General features: G+C 43.7%; 6 protein-coding genes across 8 annotated transcripts; 3 read left to right on the forward strand and 3 right to left on the reverse strand.

Moving 5' to 3' along the window:
- The first annotated feature begins 3,270 nt into the window (after nucleotides 1–3,270).
- LOC135437258 (SH3KBP1-binding protein 1) lies at nucleotides 3,271–6,655 on the forward strand. The gene is made up of 4 exons (XM_064695163.1): nucleotides 3,271–3,660; nucleotides 3,778–4,973; nucleotides 5,026–5,285; nucleotides 5,342–6,655. The coding sequence occupies exons 1-4, from the start codon at nucleotides 3,599–3,601 to the stop codon at nucleotides 6,206–6,208; spliced, it is 2,385 nt and encodes a 794-aa protein (XP_064551233.1). The 5' UTR covers nucleotides 3,271–3,598; the 3' UTR covers nucleotides 6,209–6,655.
- Nucleotides 6,656–7,242: 587 nt separating this feature from the next.
- LOC135437257 (serine-rich adhesin for platelets) lies at nucleotides 7,243–12,309 on the reverse strand. 3 transcript variants are annotated; one of them, XM_064695161.1, is made up of 8 exons: nucleotides 12,012–12,309; nucleotides 11,660–11,845; nucleotides 11,455–11,576; nucleotides 10,923–11,348; nucleotides 10,717–10,857; nucleotides 10,021–10,652; nucleotides 9,678–9,957; nucleotides 7,243–8,832 (listed from the first exon to the last, which is right to left on the reverse strand). In XM_064695161.1, exons 1-8 carry the CDS (start codon nucleotides 12,152–12,154, stop codon nucleotides 8,033–8,035), a joined length of 2,730 nt encoding a protein of 909 aa, XP_064551231.1. In that variant the 5' UTR covers nucleotides 12,155–12,309; the 3' UTR covers nucleotides 7,243–8,032. The 3 variants fall into 3 exon arrangements, with proteins under 3 accessions (XP_064551231.1, XP_064551232.1, XP_064551230.1); XM_064695162.1 differs by having other exon boundaries at nucleotides 7,243–8,829; nucleotides 10,923–11,351; XM_064695160.1 differs by having other exon boundaries at nucleotides 10,923–11,351.
- A 90-nt stretch (nucleotides 12,310–12,399) lies between these two features.
- LOC135437259 (alpha-2-macroglobulin receptor-associated protein) lies at nucleotides 12,400–14,073 on the reverse strand. The gene is made up of 5 exons (XM_064695164.1): nucleotides 13,761–14,073; nucleotides 13,482–13,697; nucleotides 13,210–13,420; nucleotides 12,781–13,142; nucleotides 12,400–12,722 (listed from the first exon to the last, which is right to left on the reverse strand). Exons 1-5 carry the CDS (start codon nucleotides 13,983–13,985, stop codon nucleotides 12,594–12,596), a joined length of 1,143 nt encoding a protein of 380 aa, XP_064551234.1. The 5' UTR covers nucleotides 13,986–14,073; the 3' UTR covers nucleotides 12,400–12,593.
- A 323-nt stretch (nucleotides 14,074–14,396) lies between these two features.
- LOC135435935 (BTB/POZ domain-containing protein KCTD9) lies at nucleotides 14,397–16,134 on the reverse strand. The gene is made up of 4 exons (XM_064693215.1): nucleotides 15,990–16,134; nucleotides 15,218–15,910; nucleotides 15,025–15,156; nucleotides 14,397–14,890 (listed from the first exon to the last, which is right to left on the reverse strand). The coding sequence occupies exons 2-4, from the start codon at nucleotides 15,761–15,763 to the stop codon at nucleotides 14,576–14,578; spliced, it is 993 nt and encodes a 330-aa protein (XP_064549285.1). The 5' UTR covers nucleotides 15,764–15,910; nucleotides 15,990–16,134; the 3' UTR covers nucleotides 14,397–14,575.
- On the forward strand, nucleotides 16,030–17,271 carry LOC135435934 (Golgi to ER traffic protein 4 homolog). Its single transcript, XM_064693214.1, has 2 exons — nucleotides 16,030–16,431; nucleotides 16,493–17,271. The coding sequence occupies exons 1-2, from the start codon at nucleotides 16,030–16,032 to the stop codon at nucleotides 17,123–17,125; spliced, it is 1,035 nt and encodes a 344-aa protein (XP_064549284.1). The 3' UTR covers nucleotides 17,126–17,271.
- A 376-nt stretch (nucleotides 17,272–17,647) lies between these two features.
- LOC135435933 (E3 ubiquitin-protein ligase MARCHF5) lies at nucleotides 17,648–19,718 on the forward strand. The gene is made up of 4 exons (XM_064693213.1): nucleotides 17,648–17,788; nucleotides 17,866–18,421; nucleotides 18,474–18,670; nucleotides 18,727–19,718. The coding sequence occupies exons 2-4, from the start codon at nucleotides 17,870–17,872 to the stop codon at nucleotides 19,232–19,234; spliced, it is 1,257 nt and encodes a 418-aa protein (XP_064549283.1). The 5' UTR covers nucleotides 17,648–17,788; nucleotides 17,866–17,869; the 3' UTR covers nucleotides 19,235–19,718.
- The last annotated feature ends 1,135 nt before the right edge of the window (nucleotides 19,719–20,853 follow it).

Here is a 20,853-nt window from a genome sequence, read left to right on the forward strand (position 1 = left end):
GATCTTTAGGACATACCAATTCATGGTTGCAATTCACACAGTTTATTGCTCCATAAACATGCTGCTGTTTTAGTATGCTTCACGAACAAAACGTAAAAATCTTATCTCTTTGGATTTTGAAACATTTTTAATTTTTTTTTTTTTTAATAAACGCACGTGGCTTTGGCTACAATAAAAAGCTCAGACACACACACGCGCGTAGCCATTTATTAAATATACAAAAACGAAACGGTACTTAACTTCACGACTTTTACAACACTAGTCGCACACAGACGCGCACTCCGCTTGGCACGTTGTGAGCTCGGCAATAACAATCCAGGCACTGAAAGCCATCTGCCTGCAACACGCAGTAGGTCCTGGGTGCCCAAACACCGATACACTCTTCCACAAGGCTGCGACGCCAACTGCGCTGCCGCTACTCTGACTGGCATACATATTTATGTATGTATGAGCAAGACCCCAACAATTTCAGGTAGAGCAGCATAGCGGCAAGGCTTTGTCTGGGTCGCGCGAAGGGTGGGAGCAGCAGCGCCTATAACTGTTGCTCCAATAGACAAACAAAGAGAGACAGTAAGAGAGTGAAAGCGCCTTAAGAGCGCCCAGTGTTGCCGTGCTGCGCGCACGCTCAAAACTGTTGCGCCTACTGTGGTCGTTATCTCATTCAGACAATGCTCATTATAATACGCGTAAAAGCTTTCGTGACATAGTTTTGTTGGCACGTTTAAAGCTTTTACGCCACACTGTGTGTGGGCGTTTGTTTATGTTTTCTTAACTGGAATAGCATGTGCTACACCAATACGCACGCACTCACTCTCATACACACACAGAGAGAAAGGCGCACACGTAAGCATTGTATGCAGCACTTGAAGCAAAGTTTTTGTTTGGCCGCCTGAAAAATGGCGTCGCTTGACCTCAGTCTTGAACGCCTTTATTCATGTGCCAGTTTGTATGTGTTTATGGGTGTGTAGGCTTAACGCCTTTTGTTATTGTAGGCCGCAAAGAATGAGTTAATTTCATGTTAGACCAAACACAAAGTACAGCTCATTTCTCATCCAGTTTTGTTGCAAGGGACGATAAATGAACAGGCATTTTAAGGTCATAACAGAAAGGCAACGTCCTCTTCACCTTTAAATTTAAAGCATTTGCAGTTAAAAAATACAAAAGCTGTTGCCGATTCATTGCGCGGCTTTATAAGCCAAAAAGTCTCCCACAAATAATTAGCATATTTTGGCTGGCTATGCAAACAATGGTACAAGCAAAGCGGCATCAAATGCAAAAACAATTAATTCGCTCGAACCTCAAGCGGAAATGCTGCTGCTGTACAGTGCTGCCAGACCCTCGAAAAAATACACACAATGCGCGCACTGCACAAAGCTCTGGTCGTTCGCATAGCTGTGGCCCACTGTGCATTAGCGGCGTCTGCTGTTATGGAAGCCCAACAAAATGGCAAACAAATTAAATTGTAATTAATCATTAGGCTGCTCCACAACGGCGGCAGCACGTGCTGAGCGGCCTATGACAACGCTTCTGGCAGCAGCAGTAAAATATATACGGCCAATTAATTACAAAACGCACAAGAGGCCAGATAAGAGCGTTCGCCATTTAAGAAATTAAGCCTGGCGCCAGCACAGTTCCTGCCAACAAAAAAGCCAAGGACAACAAAAAAAAAACGGTGTCAACAAGGATTAACAATTAACACCCAGCGCATAAAGGTGGCATTTATGACTCACACAGATATATCTACATGTTGGTAGAGTAATAAACATATGTACATCTGGGTACATATTAAAATTGACTGCATTTACTTTGTTGAAAATTGTTATGATCCTGCAATCAAGGAAATCGACAAGTCAGTTGCAACTGGCTTGTGAAATCGACCAGCAGATACTCTGTGTTCAGTATGAGCATATCATTCATGGATTGCTTTAATCTTTTCTACTAAAATATCCCTTGTCATGATGTGATTAGAAAGGCCTCAAACTTAAGTAGACGTAGAAGTTTACCTGTTACAATTTTAAAGATGTTGCGATGCGTTGTTTCCTTCTCTTTTCACCGCAGAGTGGCAACTCTGCCCTGTACTGTGTCCCTCTTATTACACGATCAACAAGATGGCTGTTAAATACGGCTATCCAAAAGAAAGACAAGAGCAGGAGGGAGTTGCTTGGGTGTCGAGCTTTAATCTAACACAACTTCTGTAATGCACGCAAGCTCGAAATAACGATGCCACCTTGTTTTTATAATATTTATATTCGAATTTTTTCGTTATATGGCAATATACTTTCATCACCACGTTTTTACTTCGTCAGGTGCATATATGTACATATATATATTATTTATGTTCAATACGAGCTCGTTCAAATCCCAGAAACCGAAACGAAATTAGCGCAAAACACGCGCCAAAATTGGCTCACTTTAATATGCTGTGCGCACAGACACATACACACACACGCACACGCACAGCCAAACATTTGTTCGCATTTGGTTAGCTGTTGGGGCTTCTCCCCCTTCCACGGCAAACAGATGAGTTGTATGAGTGGGGTGGTAGGGCACGGGGATATGACTGCTTGTGTGTGCGTGCGCTTGTGTTACTTGTTACACATTCTGCCACCATTATTTCTTTCATTTACTCGATTTTCCTTTATTGTTGTTTGCTCGAGTGTCGTTATCATTTGTCGGTTTATTCTCTCCACATGTGTGAGGTATCCACGCAGATGGAGCTCCACTCCTTTCGGGCACGGCAACTGCGGTTTATGCGCTCTGCTCCATTGCTTGCCCTAATGCCCTACGATTTCAACACACACACTATAAAAAGCTGCTGAATTAGCACTTCTCGTGACCACCCTTAGCATTAGTTCCCACGTTTCCTATTAAAGCACTAGTCAAACAAAAAATTGAGGAGTTGTGCTCCCCTCGGCATGACCCCCAGCAGGTGAGTGCTGACCTAACTTTGCGGAATTTTGTTGAGGTTTGATTAATTACTTTTGCTTTTTAGCTGACAGGGAGTCGATAAATGTTATCCGTTCATCAATACTCTACTTTAAATAAATGTAATGTAAGAATTTTATTTTTTATATTGCTGCAAAACCGACTCGCCTAAGCATTACTTTACCTTCAGTTAAATTCAGACACAACTTTCCAGCTGGGTGCTTTTAAATGCCAGCTCAGCTACAGTTGGCGGCATGCCGTGCTGCCAGATGCTCAAAAAAATGTTGGGTGCCATTCACAGTGATAAGCAACAACGTCAACAAAAACACTCACTACACGCATTTACAAGCATATGCATATATGCGTAAAAAAGTATATGTACAAATTGTGTGTAGCGCAGTGCAGCTGAAGCAAATAAAGAAAACGCAATTCCAAAAATAAAGTGATCGCCTCATTTAAAACGAATATTAAGTGCTGAGAGCAGCGCAGCGCAGCGCACAACAACAGTTGCCACACAAAGCCAGACGCTGCGTTGTCGTCGTTGTCACTGCAGTTGCAGTCGTCAGCGGGTCAGCAACGGCGCCCCAACCGCGGCAACAAATCGAAGCCACACAAATAGACTACGGAATTGGGTTGACGCTGCGACTGCAGCGTGAACTGTGGAATAGTTGGTATGTCCTACTTTATGCACAGTGCCAGCAGCGATTTGGTTAATCTCAATGTGGGCGGTCAACGGTGAGTTCTAGCATTAGCTTTGATGACGCATGCAAAAAAAAAACAAAATCAAATAAAATATAGACTACTGTCGATTCACACACACACATCCCTCCCTTCCCCTTGATGTGCTTGCAGTTTCTCGACGTCACGGCAAACACTTACATGGATACCGGACACGTTCTTTACGGCTCTGCTGAGTGGTCGCATCTCGAGTCTGCGAGATGAGCACAATGCCATCTTTATTGATCGCGATCCGACGCTTTTCTCCATCATTTTAAACTACTTGCGGACCAAAGATATCGATATCAAGAATTGTGAAATACGCGCTTTGCGCCATGAGGCGGAGTATTATGGCGTCACGCCACTGACCAAGCGTCTGGCTCTGTGTGAGGATCTCAATCACTCCTCGTGCGGCGATGTGCTCTTCTATGGCTTCCTGATAGCACCAGCCATGCCGCCCAATGATACGCTGCAGGCCACAATTGAAACTGCAAGCAGTCCCATGGAATCGTATGCCGGTTTGCCCACATCATCTGGCAATGGTGCTGCTGCTGCACGACCTGGTTCCATGGTGCGCGTGCCGGAGACATCATCAGCCTCGTCGCGTCACTCCTCTACGCATTCGCGCAATTCCTCCTGGGATTTGCGCAGTGGGCGTGGCTCGAATAGCGCTTCGAGCTCGAATGCGGCACCTGTTGCGCCTCCAGCTGCCTGGAATCCAGTTGGTGGACATTCGCGCAACGCTTCGCTGGATTTTATGCGACATTCGCGAAACTCCTCGGCTGATCTGAACAAAGTGATACGCAACGAAGTGGGTCTGGTGTTCAGTCCCACACAGAGCTCGAATTGGACGCCACCGCTGCGCGTGCAGATCATCAAGGCGCATCAGAACTGGATTGCCGTTGCCTATGCGCACTTTGTCACCTGTTATCGCGTCAAGGACTCCAATGGCTGGCAGCAGGTGTTCACATCGCCACACATCGATGCTGCCATCGAGCGCATTGCCATCAACTCGAAGGTGAACACATCCACCGCCGAGCCGATGCCAAGTAAAATGATAGCCATATCTTATGGCAGCCAGATACGTTTGTGGAGCATACAGGAGGGCGGCAACAAATCGGATATTGGCACCTTCAATCTCAATGTGCGCGTGGAGTATTTGTTCTTCATTGGCAGCCAGCTGGTGGCGTTGTCCTCATCTGGTAAAATTGGTGTCTGGCATGCCATGACACAGCACTGGCAAATACAGGATCTGGTGCCGGTGCTTTCCTTCGACTCAGCGGGCTCCTTTCTGCTGCTGGGCTGTAACAATGGCTCCATTTACTATATAGGTAAGTTGCACAAGCCTAGATAGAATCCCTTTAATAAAACTTTTGCCCCTAGATATGCAAAAGTTTCCGTTGCGTATGAAGGACAACGATTTGCTGGTAACCGAGCTGTATAAGGATGCCAATATGGATCCCATTACAGCAATATCCGTTTATCTAACTCCAAAGACGTCGAGCATAAGCGGCAACTGGATAGAGATTGCCTATGGCACCAAATCCGGTGCTGTGCGCATCATTGTACAGCATCCGGAAACGGCCGGCCATGGGCCACATCTGTTCGAGACATTCTTTGTACATCAAAGTCCCATTAACAAGGCAAGACTTGTTTGATTCCTTTAAGAAATTTACTTAACAACAATCTTCTCTGACAGGTCATGCTCTCCGAACGGTATTTGGTATCCGTTTGCAGCGAGTATCATCATGTGCGAACCTGGAGCCTGACACGTTTTCGTGGCATGCTCTCCACACAGCCGGGATCCACGCCGGAGGCTTCCTTCAAGATTGTCTCACTGGAGGCCACCGATAGCAACTACAGCTATGCGGCTGGCAATGATTTTGGACCCTATGGCGACTACGATGACATGATCTTCGTGCAGAAAGTGGTGCCCGAGACAAATCAGTTGTATGTGCGACAGGCTTCCAACGGTGATCGTGTCTGTGTAATACGCTCCGTGGATGGCTCAACCATATCGGCATTCTGTGTGCACGAGTGCGAGGTATCCTCGCGGATGGGCTCACGCTTCATACTCACCGGTCACTGCAATGGAGCAATACAAATGTGGGATTTAACAACAGCACTGGCGCTGCACGCAAAGGATGAGCCGCAGCAGAAAACCTCGGGCGGACCCGACACTAACGAGCTTCTCCGCCTACTTGACCAGTGTGAAATCAGCAATTCATCATGCTCAACACCTTGTATGTCACCGTGTCTATCGGCTATGGGCGGCGGCCTGGCCACCTCTATAGCCCGCATGAAGGCCAGCAATATTGCGCTGCTGAACCGAGATCCCGGCCAGCAACAGCAACCGCCAGTTGTCAGCCAGCCCCCGTCGCTGCCGCCTCCATCGTCGGCTTCATCATCTGCATTCCTAGCCCAGGTGCAACAGCAAATATTGCCAGCGCCCCCACAGGCAATGCTAATGATGCAGCCGCAGCAACAACAACAGCCGGCGCCAGTAGCCGCAGCGGCAGTGGTTGTGGCGGCTGTGGCACAGCCGGCCGATATTAACAATGAATGAAACGTGGAAGCGGCTGTTTCGGCGCTTGTCGGGCGCGTTTCATCCTTTACATTTCATAGGTGTAGCTTGATCTTTGATTATCAATACATATTCCTACAGTTTGTGCTGTGTGCGTTCATCTTCTATGTGTGGCGATCTCGCATCGCGAACAGCACTCGCGCAACGGACACGGCGGGCACAGCATTAGATGCTGCTGCTGCCAATGCTGCCGGCACCAACTGACTGCATCCGGCATTTAGCTAAATCAAATAATCTCCCATATACACATACATATATATATATAAATACATATATGCATACCTTCTGTGCTCGATGTGGTTGCAATCGCAATTTATGCTCGTAATGTTACTTGTATCTATGTAAACACAGTCTCGTGTAGTTGCACGTGTAGTTTGATTGTGCCCCTCGTGCTGCTGTGAGACGTAAATAAATAAATTATTAAATCTATATAGTATATACACAAATTTTTCACTGGTTATCAACACACTGTAAGAACTAGGAACTGGGTTTTAATCAATTCCACACATAAAGGTGGGAACTTAGTGGAATGCTGTAATTCGTCTGTAATCACGTTTATGTAAAGTGATTTTTTACGCTGGTTGGGAGAAAGTTTAATTTTCGTTAATTTCAGCTTAAACTTATCATCCAACCATAACTAATTAATAGATAAGCTGACTGGAAGCTAGATAATAAGAGGTGTTGTGGACTTCAATATTATTAGCCAAATAAAATGTTTATCCATTTAGAGATCCGCATTGCAGCAAGTTTCAGAATCAACCCACACAGGTGAAACATGGGTGGAAACTAGAAAGTTAAATTTATCTCTCCAAGATTTTTCGAATTGGACTTTAATTTTCATTCATTTGACTCCAAATTTATTTTCAGTTCTATGTATAAAAATAAAAAGATACGGCCAACAGCGATGTTTTTTTTAAATTCACCCCAAATAGCGAATAACGGTTTGAAAAAGTTTTTCGAAAAATAAACTAGGTTGCAAAATATCCCAGCTTTCTTTAAAAAAAAAAATCAAAGCATTTGACAGTCATCAATAATTTATTCAACTTTTAGCTTAGTTGTTTGTGGCTTGAATACTTGAATTTTGTTTTGTTTTTTACTCTTAACATGGGCTTGTTAGCCAGTAATCGTATGTGTGTGTAATCGTATTTAATGGGTATACATATGTCCGTATGTATGTCCAGGCGACATCAATAAAGTGAAAATAGCAGCAAAAAATGCAAACATATAAAAATATACAATCTATAATATAGTAATCTTCCCTTGATTTGCTTACTTTGTTTTTTGTTTGTTTTGAATATCTTTCTGCTTATCAACGCGGTATTCTAATCAATTGAAAACGTTTCCCCTTTGTTCTTGCATTAAAATTAACTAAAATAGGACGCACTGGTATTTAGATTTACTCATAGTATATAGCTATCTATATATATGTAAGCATATAGGCTTATCTGCCGCGTGCAAATAATTATCGAGTTTAACATACAAATGCTTTGTACATGAAGTTCTTGTTGTTTATATAACTTAGTGCTAGGCTAGGGCTAAAGTGCGAACCGATATGAAGCAGCCTACAATGCATGCAACACATCCAGCTTTATTCTTGGGTTCCATGGACTCTAATCAAAAACTTTGCTGCTGTGCATCCAATGTGATATGTGCGTTGAGTAAAAAAATAATAATAAAAGCAATTGCTAGGCAAAAGAAAATGCTAGGGTGTGCGTGTGCATGTGCGTGTGTGCGTTTGTGGGCCTTTTTGTAAATATAGTTTAACGAGATCCAGCTCACTACTGTTTGCAGCTACTGTTGTTACAGCTACACCTGAAAGTAATCATCCACTACCAGCTGCTGTTCACTGGGCGTGCTCAGCGGGCTGCTCGCCTGCGTATTGTTATCCGACTCCAGACGCTCGTAGCCATTATCCGTGTTGTTGCTGCTGCTGCTGTTGTTGCTGCTGTTGTTAGTCGATGTTGTTGTTGTTGTTGTCATTGTTGTGGCATTTAAATAACACACCGACTCGTAGTTTGGATCCGTTTCACTGCCCGTGCCCGTAAGTGATTCATACTGCGAGGAACTAGGCGTCTGCTGTGAGCTCATGCTGCTCACCATGCTGGTGCTGGTGGTCACTGTAATCATGGACAAGCTGTTCGCCATAGGGGATGAGTTGGGCGTGAGGGGCGAAGTGAGCGCCACATTCTCAGCTATACGCGCATAGTGATCCGTTTCGTTTGGTGCCGGTGCTAGATGCGCCTTAGTCTCTAGTATGCTGGCATAATTGTGATTCGCATCGGCGCCAGGTATGGTGCTGTAGCCACCACTACTGTCCACAACATCGCCGGGCGGACGCTTCTTTTCCAGCACCTTGGCATAGCCATCATCCGAATGGGCGCGACTCTTCAACACCTCATAGTTGGGATCATAGTCGGACTTCTTGGCATCATCATCGTTGGGCGCCGTCTGCAGCTGCTCATAGCCAGGATCGTTGCTGTTCGACGGCTGACACGGTGGGCAGTTAATAGTCTCGTAGTGCTTTGTGCTGGTGCTAGGCGCAATAGGTTTGACCTGAACGCTGCTGCTGCTGTTGATATTGTTGTGATGCGTTTGACTGACAGCTGCTATAACCGGTACAAAAAAAACAGCTATTAGTAAAATGCATTAAAATTCTGGAGTAGAAGTTAAAATCTTAAGATGCATGCCAAGCTAAAAAGCGTCATCCGTTTGATATACTAACCACTGTCAGTTCCCAACAAAAACTGACGAAACTGTCGAAACGCGCAAATTTCTCATTTTGGCAAAACAACTAAATTGTGGATACCCAAGGCATGGGTTAAAGTATAAGAAATAAATAGACAAGACACAAGGAGAGAAACAAGAGGAGATTAAATGGGCATATTAGGTGGTTAGACAGAGTAGCTGGGAACTAAAAGGTTGAGATAAACGATATTGTGCCAGAGCTAGAGTCTTTAAGTCGCCCTTTAAGCCTGATGTTCAATTAATTGTGATAAGTCAATGCAAATTAGCCAGCTTAAAGCTTCTAGCAATAATCTATGAGTTTAAAGACACATATCTTATATTTATTCCATACGGCTTAGAGCTTTTGTGATTAAAAATTTGCTGCGTCTTCTAGACATAGTCGAGCTCTAAGCTTTAATTTTAAATGCAATTTGTTGTATTTTGTTAATACAATAATACTACAAGTTTGCATTTTATTTATTTTTTATAGACCCGAGTATTAAGTAATGCTCAATGCACTTAGTCAATAAAATTAAACTGCTTGAAACTATGGCAATAACTTGAATAAAGCTGTATATTTAGTCAAAACAATTCAACGCCCAATGAATTGCGTTTAAAGTCTATAAATTACATTGACTTCTTTATATCTGTTTTCTGTTTTACCTTTGATCTGCACAAATATCGTTCATCTCTATTGGAAATTAAGAGATTGCTTGAATTTATTTACCTGCTTCCAGTTGCCGCTCCTTTTGCAGAATGTTGGCATAGCAATCCGACTTGCGATTCTCGTGCGGTAGCTGATTTTGCGTTTGTTTCTGCCCATCCGCCGGTATTGTCTCGTATCCATGATCTTTGGCAGTGTAACTGTTGCTGCGCACACGACTCTTGTCTGACCCAGATGTCGTTAGCTTCAGTGGATCCATTAGAAGCGCCGCTGCTGCACTATCCAAGGGACTGACCCCAAGTACCTCCGGCTGGTGTGAGGAGAACTTGTGCTTCTTCATCACCTGCAAACGAAAAGTGGCGAGATTATAATTGTGATGTCAGCTGTTCAATAAGCCAATACTCACCTTAGCGTACATTCCCTCGATGTTTCTACTGCCCTCAACATCTTTAGATGGGCTTAGACTCTTGCTGTGCTTGCGCTGAGGGGACGCATTACTAGCATCGTTGGCATCGTTGTTGCCCTCGCCGCCGGCTTCAATTACAGAGATAACAGAGCTGCGCCCAGATGTAAGATTGCTGCTGCTTGCTGCTGAATGAAGGTGATGTTGCCCTTGCGACTGGCTGAGGCTCGCTTTGGGCGTAGGAGGCAACGGAGAATTTGCCTGCCTCTTCTCCGGTTTAGGCGAACCTAAATTGCACACAGAGGACGAAGAAGATGCTTGCCGCGAGTGCATTTGTGCGCGCAAACTATCCACATGAGGCGGCACGGGCCCAGCATGTTCCATGCTGCTGCTGCTGACTCGGTGCGTCGATCCGCTGCCCGTACTGTGATTTAGCGGCGGCAGCTGCCCGCTACTGGCTGTCGCTGCACTCGCTGCCGACAAGCTGCTGCTGTTGTTAATCTCAACTGCTACCACAATGGGATTAGCCTGCATTGGCTGGATTTGTGCATAGGTTTCTGAACCGCTTGTATAAATATCGGTGGCATTTGGTACGTGACGATTGTTGGGATCCTCAATAGCCGCATAGGTTTCATCTACAAATGTGAGCAGATAGTTAATCAGCATCTGTATAGCCAACATTTTCGCATTGAGCCTTACCCGAATCGTCTGAGACGGTTGCATAGTGCGAGTCATTGACATCACGCGTCAGCGTAGTTTTTCTGGCCGTCTGTTTGCTCGGCGGTTGCTGTGCCAGTATATTAGCCAGTGGCTCGCGGACGCTAATGCTCGTATATCCCTCTGTGGATAACATAAACATACAGTTATCAAATATAATTTTAAGAGAGAAGTGTATGACCACTTACTAGACGAGTCTTGTGAGTCACCACTGAAATGTTGGTTTGCAATGGGCGGCGTCATATAGGGCAGATCCTGACTGGCCGATATCATGCCCGCAATAGCCGATGCAGCCGGTATTTCTACCTGCGAAGTCGACTCATCGTTCAGGTGCTGTGTCGACTCGCCACTGAGCTGTGAGCCACGCTGCAGTGAGTCGGTGCCGTGTTGTGAACATGCAGCTTTGCTGCTGGAATTGCTTGCATTTGTTGCTGCTACAGCAGAGGTGGAAGTGGACGGTGCATTGAGTTGCGCATACGGATGCTCGGTGCCACGCACCTTGGCATAATCATGCGGCAAGCCCTTAACGCGCGAATACGGCGAGCTAACATCATCCGCCTGGCTGATGGAGCTGTGCTGCGATACGCTGGTTTGCTTTTTCAGACTGGGCTGAGCTGCTGGAGGCAAGATAATGGCGGGGATTAGCGTGTCATTCTTTTAAATTTATTTCAATACTTCAGCTGTTCAAAATAAAGCCAAACCCCTAGTGTATATACGTACGACTTTGATTATGCGCATTGGCCAGCTGCTTGTCGGCAACAGTCTCATACAATTCGGAGCCATTGTCGTTGTTCTCCGCAACGGGTATGTCCGGCAAGCTGCGATGCGCCGCTGTGCTAGATCTGTCATACGGGGGGGATGGAGCAATTAATGAATTGCAATTGAATATGATTTGCATGGGAATAGCGAACAGCAGGCAACCCACCTCTTTTCTGAGTCAGCATTCGAGACCGTAGACGCATTTAGCTCTGCTTGTGACTCACTGTTGTGCACCAGGCTGTTGCTAGTTGTTGCCGCATTTGTATTCGCATTCGAATTGTTGCTGCTGACCACAATTACCTCGTCGGGGTTCTTTAGCTTTACCATGCCCTCCAGGCCGAGCAAATCATTTCTGCGTAAAATGCATATGCACATATGTAGATATAATTATTGCATTAAAGTTTTTGGCGCGAGCGCATCCAACTGGAACTGGGACGTAACTTTCACTCGCGCACTAACCAATATGTGACTGGCCAGCACCCTGGTTATGGGCATAGCTGCAGACTCTATTTACTTACTTTGGTATTCTTTTCTTGCAGCAGAGACAATTAAAAAACATCACAATTAACGCAAGCGTTAAATTTAGCGTCACAAGGAGATATGTGTAGGCCTCCAGATTACCAAATTTTGTCGTCTCAACCATGCCTACATCTATATACATATGGACTATGTATGTTTAGAAATAACAAGAGCACGCTTTTATTTTCCCATGCGACGTCACGAAATACATTGCACTTTTACAATTATTAACAATTACAACTGTTTTTCACATAGTTTTCGCTGCTGTTGCTGCTGCAGTTGCAATGTTATTTACGATTTTTCCATTTGCCATTCACCCGAAAAATGCACACGCAGGCAACACCAAATGTAAATGTATGGCAACTCCAGTAAATGCACAGCGAGAAATTCTAACTTCATGAGATTTTTAATTCATTTGATAACACAATTGTTGCGCTCAATAACTGCATAAGTTTTGGTATAAAAAATGTTAGTAAATCTAAATGCTAAGGTTAACAATTGTTTCACAAAATATGAATATGTTTGTCTACAACTAATTTGCTCATTTTGCGCATTTGGCACGGCTATTATCAAGTAAATGCTTAAAGTTCAGTATGTTTGAATATGGTATTTTCAATATTCTCCTGAAGTTTTTCGACTTTGCGAGTTTGTTTCTTAAGTAGCTCCTCCATATCTTCAAATCGATTGCTTTTGTCCTTGTGCTTTTCATCCTGGTGTGGAAAATAGCGTTTATAATCACCCAATTACACATTTATATTTCTCACATACCTTGTACTTCTCCTTGTGCAGAGCATGCTCCGCATGTAAGTGACGTAACTTTAGCAGGCGACTCTCAAAATGATGCAGTTCGGTTTTAAGAGACGCCAATTCCTTGTCCGTGAAATTGTTTGCTTGTGCCACACGCCATAAGCCCTGCACCTTTGGCTCTATAAAGTCCTGACTATGTGGTCCGGAGGATACCAAACGCTCCAGGCGATCATAGTGATCCTTTATTCCAACATGATGTCCACGCAAAGCATTCATGTCACTTTCAAACTTTTTTACATTTTGCTCGTGTGTTTTAATCTCATTATCGTTGGGATCATTGGAAATGAGATTATAGCTATCCAGATCTTCGGTGTTGATAGCATCTATGGGCATTATTAAGATATTTAGATTCAGACAGATGTATTGCTTTTATAGTAGACGTTAACTTACTCTCATGCTTATCAGTTTCCAAGGTGCCAATGTTCTCTAGTAAGCTATAATACACATCCACTTTGTCCTGATGATGCTCAAACTCTTGTTTAAGGGATTTCAACTCTTCAGCCGTGAAACCGGATATTTCCGCTTTCTCCCACAAACGGTTTAGTTTTTTGTCCTTAAATAGACTTTTATTCTTATGCCTTTCCTCGGGATCGTGGAATTTCTGTGAAAAGCAAAACAATTATAACCATCTGTTGCACTGAGTCGTTAGGCATTGTCCGTACTTTAAAGGGCTTTACTTTTTCTGCATCCTGGGTATCTTCGAAGTGTTCCAGCAAATCGTAACTGCTCATTATTCCAATTAGCTTTTGGCGCAACTCATTGGCTTTCAGACCGTCCTTGTCTTTGTGCTGCGAGTTGAGCTGTTTCCATGCAATCTCCTCCTTATCATGTATTTTCAGTTCCATGTACAACGACTTTATTTTGCTTTCAGTCAAACGCTAAAATGCATAGTAAAGATATTAATACAATTTAAACGCTATGAACGAAAAAAATAAACGTACGTTTTGTGCCTTTGCCCAAATCAAATTCAATTTAGCCATGCGAAATGGTCGCTGGAGATTCCGAATTTCCGGCTCATACTTTTCCTCCGCGACCTGCTTGAAATGCGGGCTGTTTGCCTCTTTGCTGTACTTTTTGCTCTGTTTTTTGTCGGCGTCCACACATTGCGTTGCAATTAATAGGAATATGGCGGTAAATGCCACAATTAAGTGACACGTTTTCAACATGATACTTCTGCAGATCTGATCAAATCTTCTAAACTAGCCTCTAGTGTTGGGTTGGGAGCACAAAAAGAGTTACTGATTGGACTGAGCTCATGAACTGGTTCTTTTGTACTAGTCTTACTGAAAGTTCTACTTTTAAGTTACGTGTGATTAAATATATTAATTAAAGCAATTAACTTAGATCCGGCGAAAATGCATTTATTTTTGGGGTTATTATATAGAGCACTTTTAATTCCATCGTTTTGGGTGTAGTGATGACGTTTCTAACGATATATTTATCGATATGTCCAATTTGAATAATTGGTAAGTGTGAGTGTGACAAGGATGGGGCATTAAAATAAAACGCGCGAATATAGTTGACATTATTTCATTTAAAAATAATTCTTAAAAAAATGTGCTGTAACACATAATGAGTTGCTTCCAGTTGTATTTAATACTGTTTTATTCAACCGTCTACGTCTAGTCCAAATTGGGTATTTACAAAAATTATATTAAGACTGCATTTTTCCCAAACATTACATACTAGAACCGAAAATATATTGATAATAATTGCACATGGTGATGTCCCTTTAGTTTGTAAGGGTAAGTTCAGATCATCGAATGGCCTGCGACATATGTAGAGGCGTAACCATCAGCGTCAGTTCAGCATCCTTAAGGTTAGCACCTCGCAAATTGGCCTCCTGTAAATCGCTGCCTGATAGATTGCAACGTTCCAGATCAGCACCGGCCAGTACAGCGGCGCGTAAATTACAATTTTTCATGTTTGCATTTTTCAGATTTGCTACGCGCAAGTTGACACCGGCCATATTACTGCTCTCCAGGCAGGCACCCTTCAGATTCACGCCCTCCAAATTGGTGCGCACACCTGTTGGATCCTCAAAATTGCAGCCACGTAAATTGGCGCCCTCCTAAAAATGAATGAATAATAAAAAAATTGACCAGGCGTATTTCGTGCGTGTTTCCTAATGGGGATTCATGTTCGTATCGTGTTAGTTGATTCCGATACGCGCACATCTCTAGTATACACTGAGGAAATATTTACCATGTTGGCACAAAGTCCACGCACTGAGACTAACTGAGCGCATTCCAGATTCGCATACTGAAGATCCGCACGCTCCAGGCAGCAGTAGTTAAGATTTGTGTGCGATAAATTGCAACGCGACATGTTTGCATACTTATAAAGAAGAGAAAATAATTAGTATAGATAGAAGTTTAATATCAAGAACACTGCGCACCTTAAAATTAATGTTCCGGAAGTCTAATTTGCGCAGATCTGCCCCGGCTAGATTGACTCCCTGGAAACGCAGTTCCGTAATTGCAGATGTCTGTATGATGGCTTTTATGACGTCCATGCGCGTCAGTGGTCTATCGTCGGTCTGCTCCTGCTCGCCCAGTCTCTCCTCCAAGTGTGTGACCAACGAGTAAATGCCAAAGAAACGCGCCTCCTCTAAAACACCCTTTAAACTGATGTGATTATCGCATACAAATTCGCCGTGACGCAAATAATTAATAATCGGCTCGAAATAGCGAGCACTTCGGTCGATCAAGTACGCGCCCTGCTCGTCCCTTTCACTGGGCATCATGCCACCATCCTGTAGAAACATTCTCGCTAGCATTGAGTCCGGTTCACGGCCAACGAGCGTATCAATTGTTGTTGTATAAATTTTTCCACCCACATTTAGTTTCACCCATTTATTGGATGGGAAAGTGTGCGAGGTGAGTGCTACGCCGCTAACTGCAACAACACCATTTCCATTCTCTTGCGCTCCATCACTTTCCATTGGGTTAAATTTTTTGCAATTGTTTTGTTTTGTTGTGGTTTTTGTTGCTGCACTTTCAGCTGCTCCGATTTCTTCGTTTGGGTGAACGGCAATTTATCGTTGGTGTGGCAGCACATCTATTTTCAGCAATCGATATTAATCGTTTGTCTGGCGATAAAGTATCCATAAATAATCTTATATTATTGAGGAAAATTTGGAATCATCCTCCGTCAACATACATACGTACATTTTTAAAAAGTGCTGCACTCCCAATATTAAAAAACAAAATGACAACGGCCGATGCCGAAAGACCTGTTGGCAGCGGCAGCAGCACCAGCAGCAGCTCAACTGCCAATCAACGGGGTGTCAGTCGCGTACTTGCAAAGTTATCCCATTCGTTGGCGGAGGGAGAGTTTTATGAAGCACACATGATGTATCGAACGTTATATTTTCGTTATACTGCCCAGAAACGTTACCAGGACTGCTTAGATTTGCTATTTGACGGTGCACAGAAACTCATCGAGAAGGAGCAGGAAGGCAGCGCTGCGGATTTGTGTTTATTGCTGGTGGATACCCTAGAGAAGCGTGGCCCGCGACCGGAGGACACGGACAATTTCGAATGGGTGCCTCGCTTTGGTGCATTAATACGTGGATTGAGCGCAACTACAGTGGAGCGCGAGACGCTGATCGTATGTTAAAATTATTCAATTTACCCAACTATTTCTTATATGTTTTGTTTTGTTACATTAGCATCGCGTTGTGAAATGGAGCACCACTGTGCACGGTCAGTTCGGTCATCCGGTCTTGCACAAGCTTATTGCGCATGTGTTCTGGACAGAGGGAAACATTGAGTCGGCACGCCACCACTATTTGCTCTGCCAGGATGGTAGTCTTTGCGGGCGCGTGCTGATTGAAATAAGCCAGAGCAAGGGCTTCCACAAAGAAGTTGATTTGTTTTTGGTGCAGGCGGTGCTGCAGCAGCTATCATTGAAGGATCGCAAAACGGCAGATGACATGTTTAGCGAGTATACACGATACCATCCAAAAGTACTGAGGCACGAGTTTCCCTACAAGGAGCCATTGATCAATTTCCTGTACTTCTTGTTTCGACTTATCGATACGAAGAGCGTGATGGGCTTTCGTGCTCTGCGCAAGCTGTACGATCCTTCCCTGAAGCGAGACGCTTCCTTTCACAAATACCTAACGAAAATTGGTGTCATATACTTTGATGAGCAACCGGAGCAGGTGCATGCTGGAACCTCCGGGCTTGGTGGCATGTTTGGCGACATCTTCAATCAGCTGATGCAGGGTTTCGATGACGAAGATGAGGTGCAAAGTAGACCACAGCGACAGCGACAAAACGCAAACAGTGAACTGGACTAGCAGCAAATGCCGTGGCCGGATTAGCAGTCCGCGAAGTCAACGGGGTTCATTGATACTTATATTCACACCGGGGCTTTGTTTGTAATGTTATTATATATTTGCTAAATTAAAACCTTACTGGCATTTGCAGTAATAGGCACAAATGATTTACGTATATACGCTGTTAGTGTGGGCAGCCGACATATCCATAAATGGCAAAGCAAAAATTGCACAGAATGGCATTGGACGACACAAATTCATATGCTGTTTGTAGTGTAACAGTGTACGGTATAGTTATCGATAAGCTGTTGCTCGATATTAATCTCTTATTACGCATCTCTATTGGAATGTATTGTATATTTTAGTACATTGCCGCATGCGGTATTTTACCACGTAATTCTACTCTTTAACAGCAAAAATATATGTTGAGAACTGTCTTGCTTTAATTTTTCAAGCAAATTTAGAACAAACAAAATTACGTTATCACGACATGTCATATATAAAATTGTATACCATTGCTTACACGTGAGTGGGATTGGAGTAAACAAATATTAGTCACGTGCCCATCTCTAGTTCACATATATTTTAGTTTCAGGTAGAGTTGAATGGAAAAAGTTGAAAATTAAGTTTTATTCTTGGGCTGTAAAGGAAACAGACCTAATCGAGTGACTTTCAAATTTCCGAGTAAGTTAAGCCGCGTTCAAATTCCAAATGCCAAGACAAACGTACATAAATCCATCTAAATGCCGTGCCGTTTGCAGCGATATGGATGATAAAGCAGCAGCGCCCACTGCCGACGCTGCAACCGAAACAGAGGCCGGTAATGAAATTTCATCAGTGCTAGATCACACAACGGTCACAATGGAGCCATTACCGACCTCATCGAAGTCGACAATTGCCGAAACAGATGAGGCTGAGAGGCGCACGGCGGCAGCTGCTGCAGCAGCAGCGAGGGATTCGTTCAACGTGGACACGGAACGGTGCTGTTGGATTTGCTTTGCGACGGACGAGGACAATCGCTTGGCGGCCTGGGTGCAGCCCTGCCAGTGTCGTGGCACTACAAAGTGGGTTCATCAGAGCTGCCTGTATCGCTGGATCGATGAGAAGACACAGAAGGGTAATGCGCTTCGCTCTGTATCCTGCCCGCAATGTCAAACCGAATACATCATTGTATTCCCGCAAATGGGCAAACTGGGTGGTGCCTTGGAAGCCATGGACAATCTGGTCAAGCGTCTGAGTCCGTTTTTGGCGGCGGGCTTCTTTGTCGGTTCGCTGTACTGGACAGCCGTGACTTATGGCGCTGTGACGTTTCTCCAGGTGAGCCCATTAGGCAAAAACTACATATACTGTCATAACGATGTTCATGCAGATTGTTGGTCACGAGCATGGCATGTCTATAATGGAATCCGGTGATCCGCTCATACTATTAATTGGCCTACCTGCAATACCAGTTGGCCTGGTACTTGGTCGGCTAATTCGTTGGGAAGATGCCCTGTTGCGTTTGATACGCAATCGTGGCACCGTCATGCGCAAGTTTCCCTTTGTGAATTTTATATATCCAGATCTGTAAGTTTCTCAATGTACCTGATAGTTGCTTCAGCTTAAGTTATTTTCGTTTGCAGAAATCCGCAGGAGGAAGAACTGCCGACTTCTTCTAATCCGGCCACACCGGCCCTTTCGGATCCAGTTTCGGCAACTCGCATATTTTGCGGAGCTCTGCTGCTGCCTACAATTTCATGCATTGTGGGTCGCATATTGTTCGATTCCGTGGAGAACACACTGCATCGCACACTACTCGGCGGTTTAACCTTCATCACTGTGAAGGGCATGTTGAAAATCTATTTAAAACAGAAGCAATACGCGCGTCGCAAGAAACGTCGTATTGTAGACTATACGGAGGAGAACATACGCAATTTTATGCATCGCAACAACAACAACGCTGGTGCCGCTGGTATTGGTGGGGCTCGTCATATCCTGCAGCAGCAACAACAGCAGCAGCAGCCGCAGCAACAGCCAGTGCTGGCGATGCCTCGCCTGGTTGCTGCTGCGGCGGCTGCTCGGGACCGTGCTGCTCGAGACCGCGAACGGGAAAGGGAGCATGAGGTCAATGGTGTGGACAGCGTTGTTTAGATGCAAATGGACACTCAATTGATGTTCAATTGATATATAGCTATATACTTATTGTTCAACTAGTTCAGTTTTGGTTTAAGTTCATTTTGTTAACCACTCAAAAACACGGGGCACAGGTCACCAAAAACTCAGAAAATCCAAAAAAAAAAAAAAATGCACATGCAACATGCGTACATGCGAGCCAAATTCATTGTTAAATCTTACGAGATGAAGCTCTTCAGGACGAAACGATTAAGTCAGCCGCATATTGGTTGGTCAAATTTTATGTTATCAATAAAATATGAGAGAAATCAAATGTGTACTGTCCATTTAGCTATTAAATATATATATACCTAATTATAATATAACACATAAAATGCATATATGCTTCCAGAGAATTGAATTTATGTTAACATTGTGTAAACTACAAATACTACAAAATTGCCTATGTAAATAAAACCAAAACCCTTGGCTGTGGGTGGGTTTATAATGATGCCAATATTAATTCACTGTGTACTTAAGATCCATGCCCCAAAGTGCAAAATACGTATTTGACTTGGCCAGATTAGATAAGCTCGCCGCTGGACTGTTCCCACTGCAATCGCAGCAAGAAAGTGTGAATAATTTCTTTATTTTAAAGCACTCGGCCTGTAAGCCGCTCGGTCTGAGTCATCAAGATAATGAACCCGCTTTGTGAGTGACCGCCCCGCCAGCACTTACTAGTGTGTGTGTGTGTGTGTATGTGTGTGCGTAGTTAAACACGGCTTGAAGGTGCTGCACAAGAGCCGCAACATCATCCCATCTATCATATGTACACAAAAGTTACAGTTAAAGACCCGGACAAAGTGAATGCTCCAAAAAGCGATCTAATCATTTATAATTGTTAGCGACTCGAGTGTTTGTTTTGTCTATTTGCGCTTATCATCGACAACACACGAGCTGCTAGATGATATCTGTGTGTGTACATATAGAAAATACATATGTATAACAAATGCAAACTTCTATCAGGCAATAGCGACTTTTGCAGTGCGCTAAAATCTAAAGTTATACATCGGTGGTGGGGCACAAATAGATATCTTGGGAATATTTTAAACTACTAAAAATCTGACTTTCCAATATTAGTTTATTTATTTTTTAGTTATACGACTCAGTTAAATCTGTTATATGTTTACTAACTGTTCCCATAATGCTCTCGCTCGAACTAGCTGTACGTTTCATATTTCCCAAATAGCTGTCCTGTTCTGTCAGATTATCCCAAACTTTGAGCTTAACCTAAATGCGTAGAGGAATCTGTGATAACATAATTAGTCTCCAGTTTTAAAACTGGTCTTTTTTCTGTAGACGGTACACGTTTCGGATTCGGCCAGATTGTATTAATATATCATATTAGCTGCCAATATATGCTCGGTCGATAATCAGGTTTTCATGTGCGGTTTTTTTGTATTTAAAGGTGTCCTAACGAAATTCGAGACTTACAGGTACCACCATATTTACTATATGTCGGCGAGAACCTTTAATAATTTTAAAATAGTCATATTTTATTACGTATTTGCAGCGCATTGAGGCAGTCTGCAAGGCTGCGTCGGTTGAACATGAAGTCGAGCACAACCAATACACGGCCAAATTCGCACACAGGTGAT

The sequence above is a fragment of the Drosophila montana genome, unplaced genomic scaffold, assembly GCF_035044405.1.
Source record: "Drosophila montana isolate Dmon_TW-CO22-7 unplaced genomic scaffold, ASM3504440v1 contig_3733_1, whole genome shotgun sequence".
Classification (NCBI taxonomy): Eukaryota; Metazoa; Arthropoda; class Insecta; order Diptera; family Drosophilidae; genus Drosophila; species Drosophila montana.

Bases quoted from the DNA above. Each gene is read 5' to 3' on its own strand.
- LOC135437258 (XM_064695163.1), top strand. From the start codon at position 3,599: ATGTCCTACTTTATGCACAGTGCCAGCAGCGATTTGGTTAATCTCAAT. The intron at 3,661-3,777 runs GTGAGTTCTAGC...ATGTGCTTGCAG, and splicing joins CTCAATGTGGGCGGTCAACG to TTTCTCGACGTCACGGCAAA. The intron at 5,286-5,341 runs GCAAGACTTGTT...CTTCTCTGACAG, and splicing joins ATCAAAGTCCCATTAACAAG to GTCATGCTCTCCGAACGGTA.
- LOC135437257 (XM_064695160.1), bottom strand. From the start codon at position 12,154: ATGTATATAGATGTAGGCATGGTTGAGACGACAAAATTTGGTAATCTG. The intron at 11,846-12,011 runs GTAAGTAAATAG...CATTTTACGCAG, and splicing joins TGCAAGAAAAGAATACCAAA to AAATGATTTGCTCGGCCTGG. The intron at 8,833-9,677 runs GTAAATAAATTC...TACCGGTTATAG, and splicing joins GGAGCGGCAACTGGAAGCAG to CAGCTGTCAGTCAAACGCAT.
- LOC135437259 (XM_064695164.1), bottom strand. From the start codon at position 13,985: ATGTTGAAAACGTGTCACTTAATTGTGGCATTTACCGCCATATTCCTA. The intron at 13,698-13,760 runs GTACGTTTATTT...TATGCATTTTAG, and splicing joins TTTGGGCAAAGGCACAAAAC to CGTTTGACTGAAAGCAAAAT. The intron at 13,143-13,209 runs GTAAGTTAACGT...TAATGCCCATAG, and splicing joins GGAAACTGATAAGCATGAGA to ATGCTATCAACACCGAAGAT.
- LOC135435935 (XM_064693215.1), bottom strand. From the start codon at position 15,763: ATGGAAAGTGATGGAGCGCAAGAGAATGGAAATGGTGTTGTTGCAGTT. The intron at 15,157-15,217 runs GTGCGCAGTGTT...CTTCTTTATAAG, and splicing joins TCCGGAACATTAATTTTAAG to TATGCAAACATGTCGCGTTG. The intron at 14,891-15,024 runs GTAAATATTTCC...ATTCATTTTTAG, and splicing joins GTGGACTTTGTGCCAACATG to GAGGGCGCCAATTTACGTGG.
- LOC135435934 (XM_064693214.1), top strand. From the start codon at position 16,030: ATGACAACGGCCGATGCCGAAAGACCTGTTGGCAGCGGCAGCAGCACC. The intron at 16,432-16,492 runs GTATGTTAAAAT...TTGTTACATTAG, and splicing joins TGGAGCGCGAGACGCTGATC to CATCGCGTTGTGAAATGGAG.
- LOC135435933 (XM_064693213.1), top strand. From the start codon at position 17,870: ATGGATGATAAAGCAGCAGCGCCCACTGCCGACGCTGCAACCGAAACA. The intron at 18,422-18,473 runs GTGAGCCCATTA...ATGTTCATGCAG, and splicing joins GCGCTGTGACGTTTCTCCAG to ATTGTTGGTCACGAGCATGG. The intron at 18,671-18,726 runs GTAAGTTTCTCA...TTTCGTTTGCAG, and splicing joins AATTTTATATATCCAGATCT to AAATCCGCAGGAGGAAGAAC.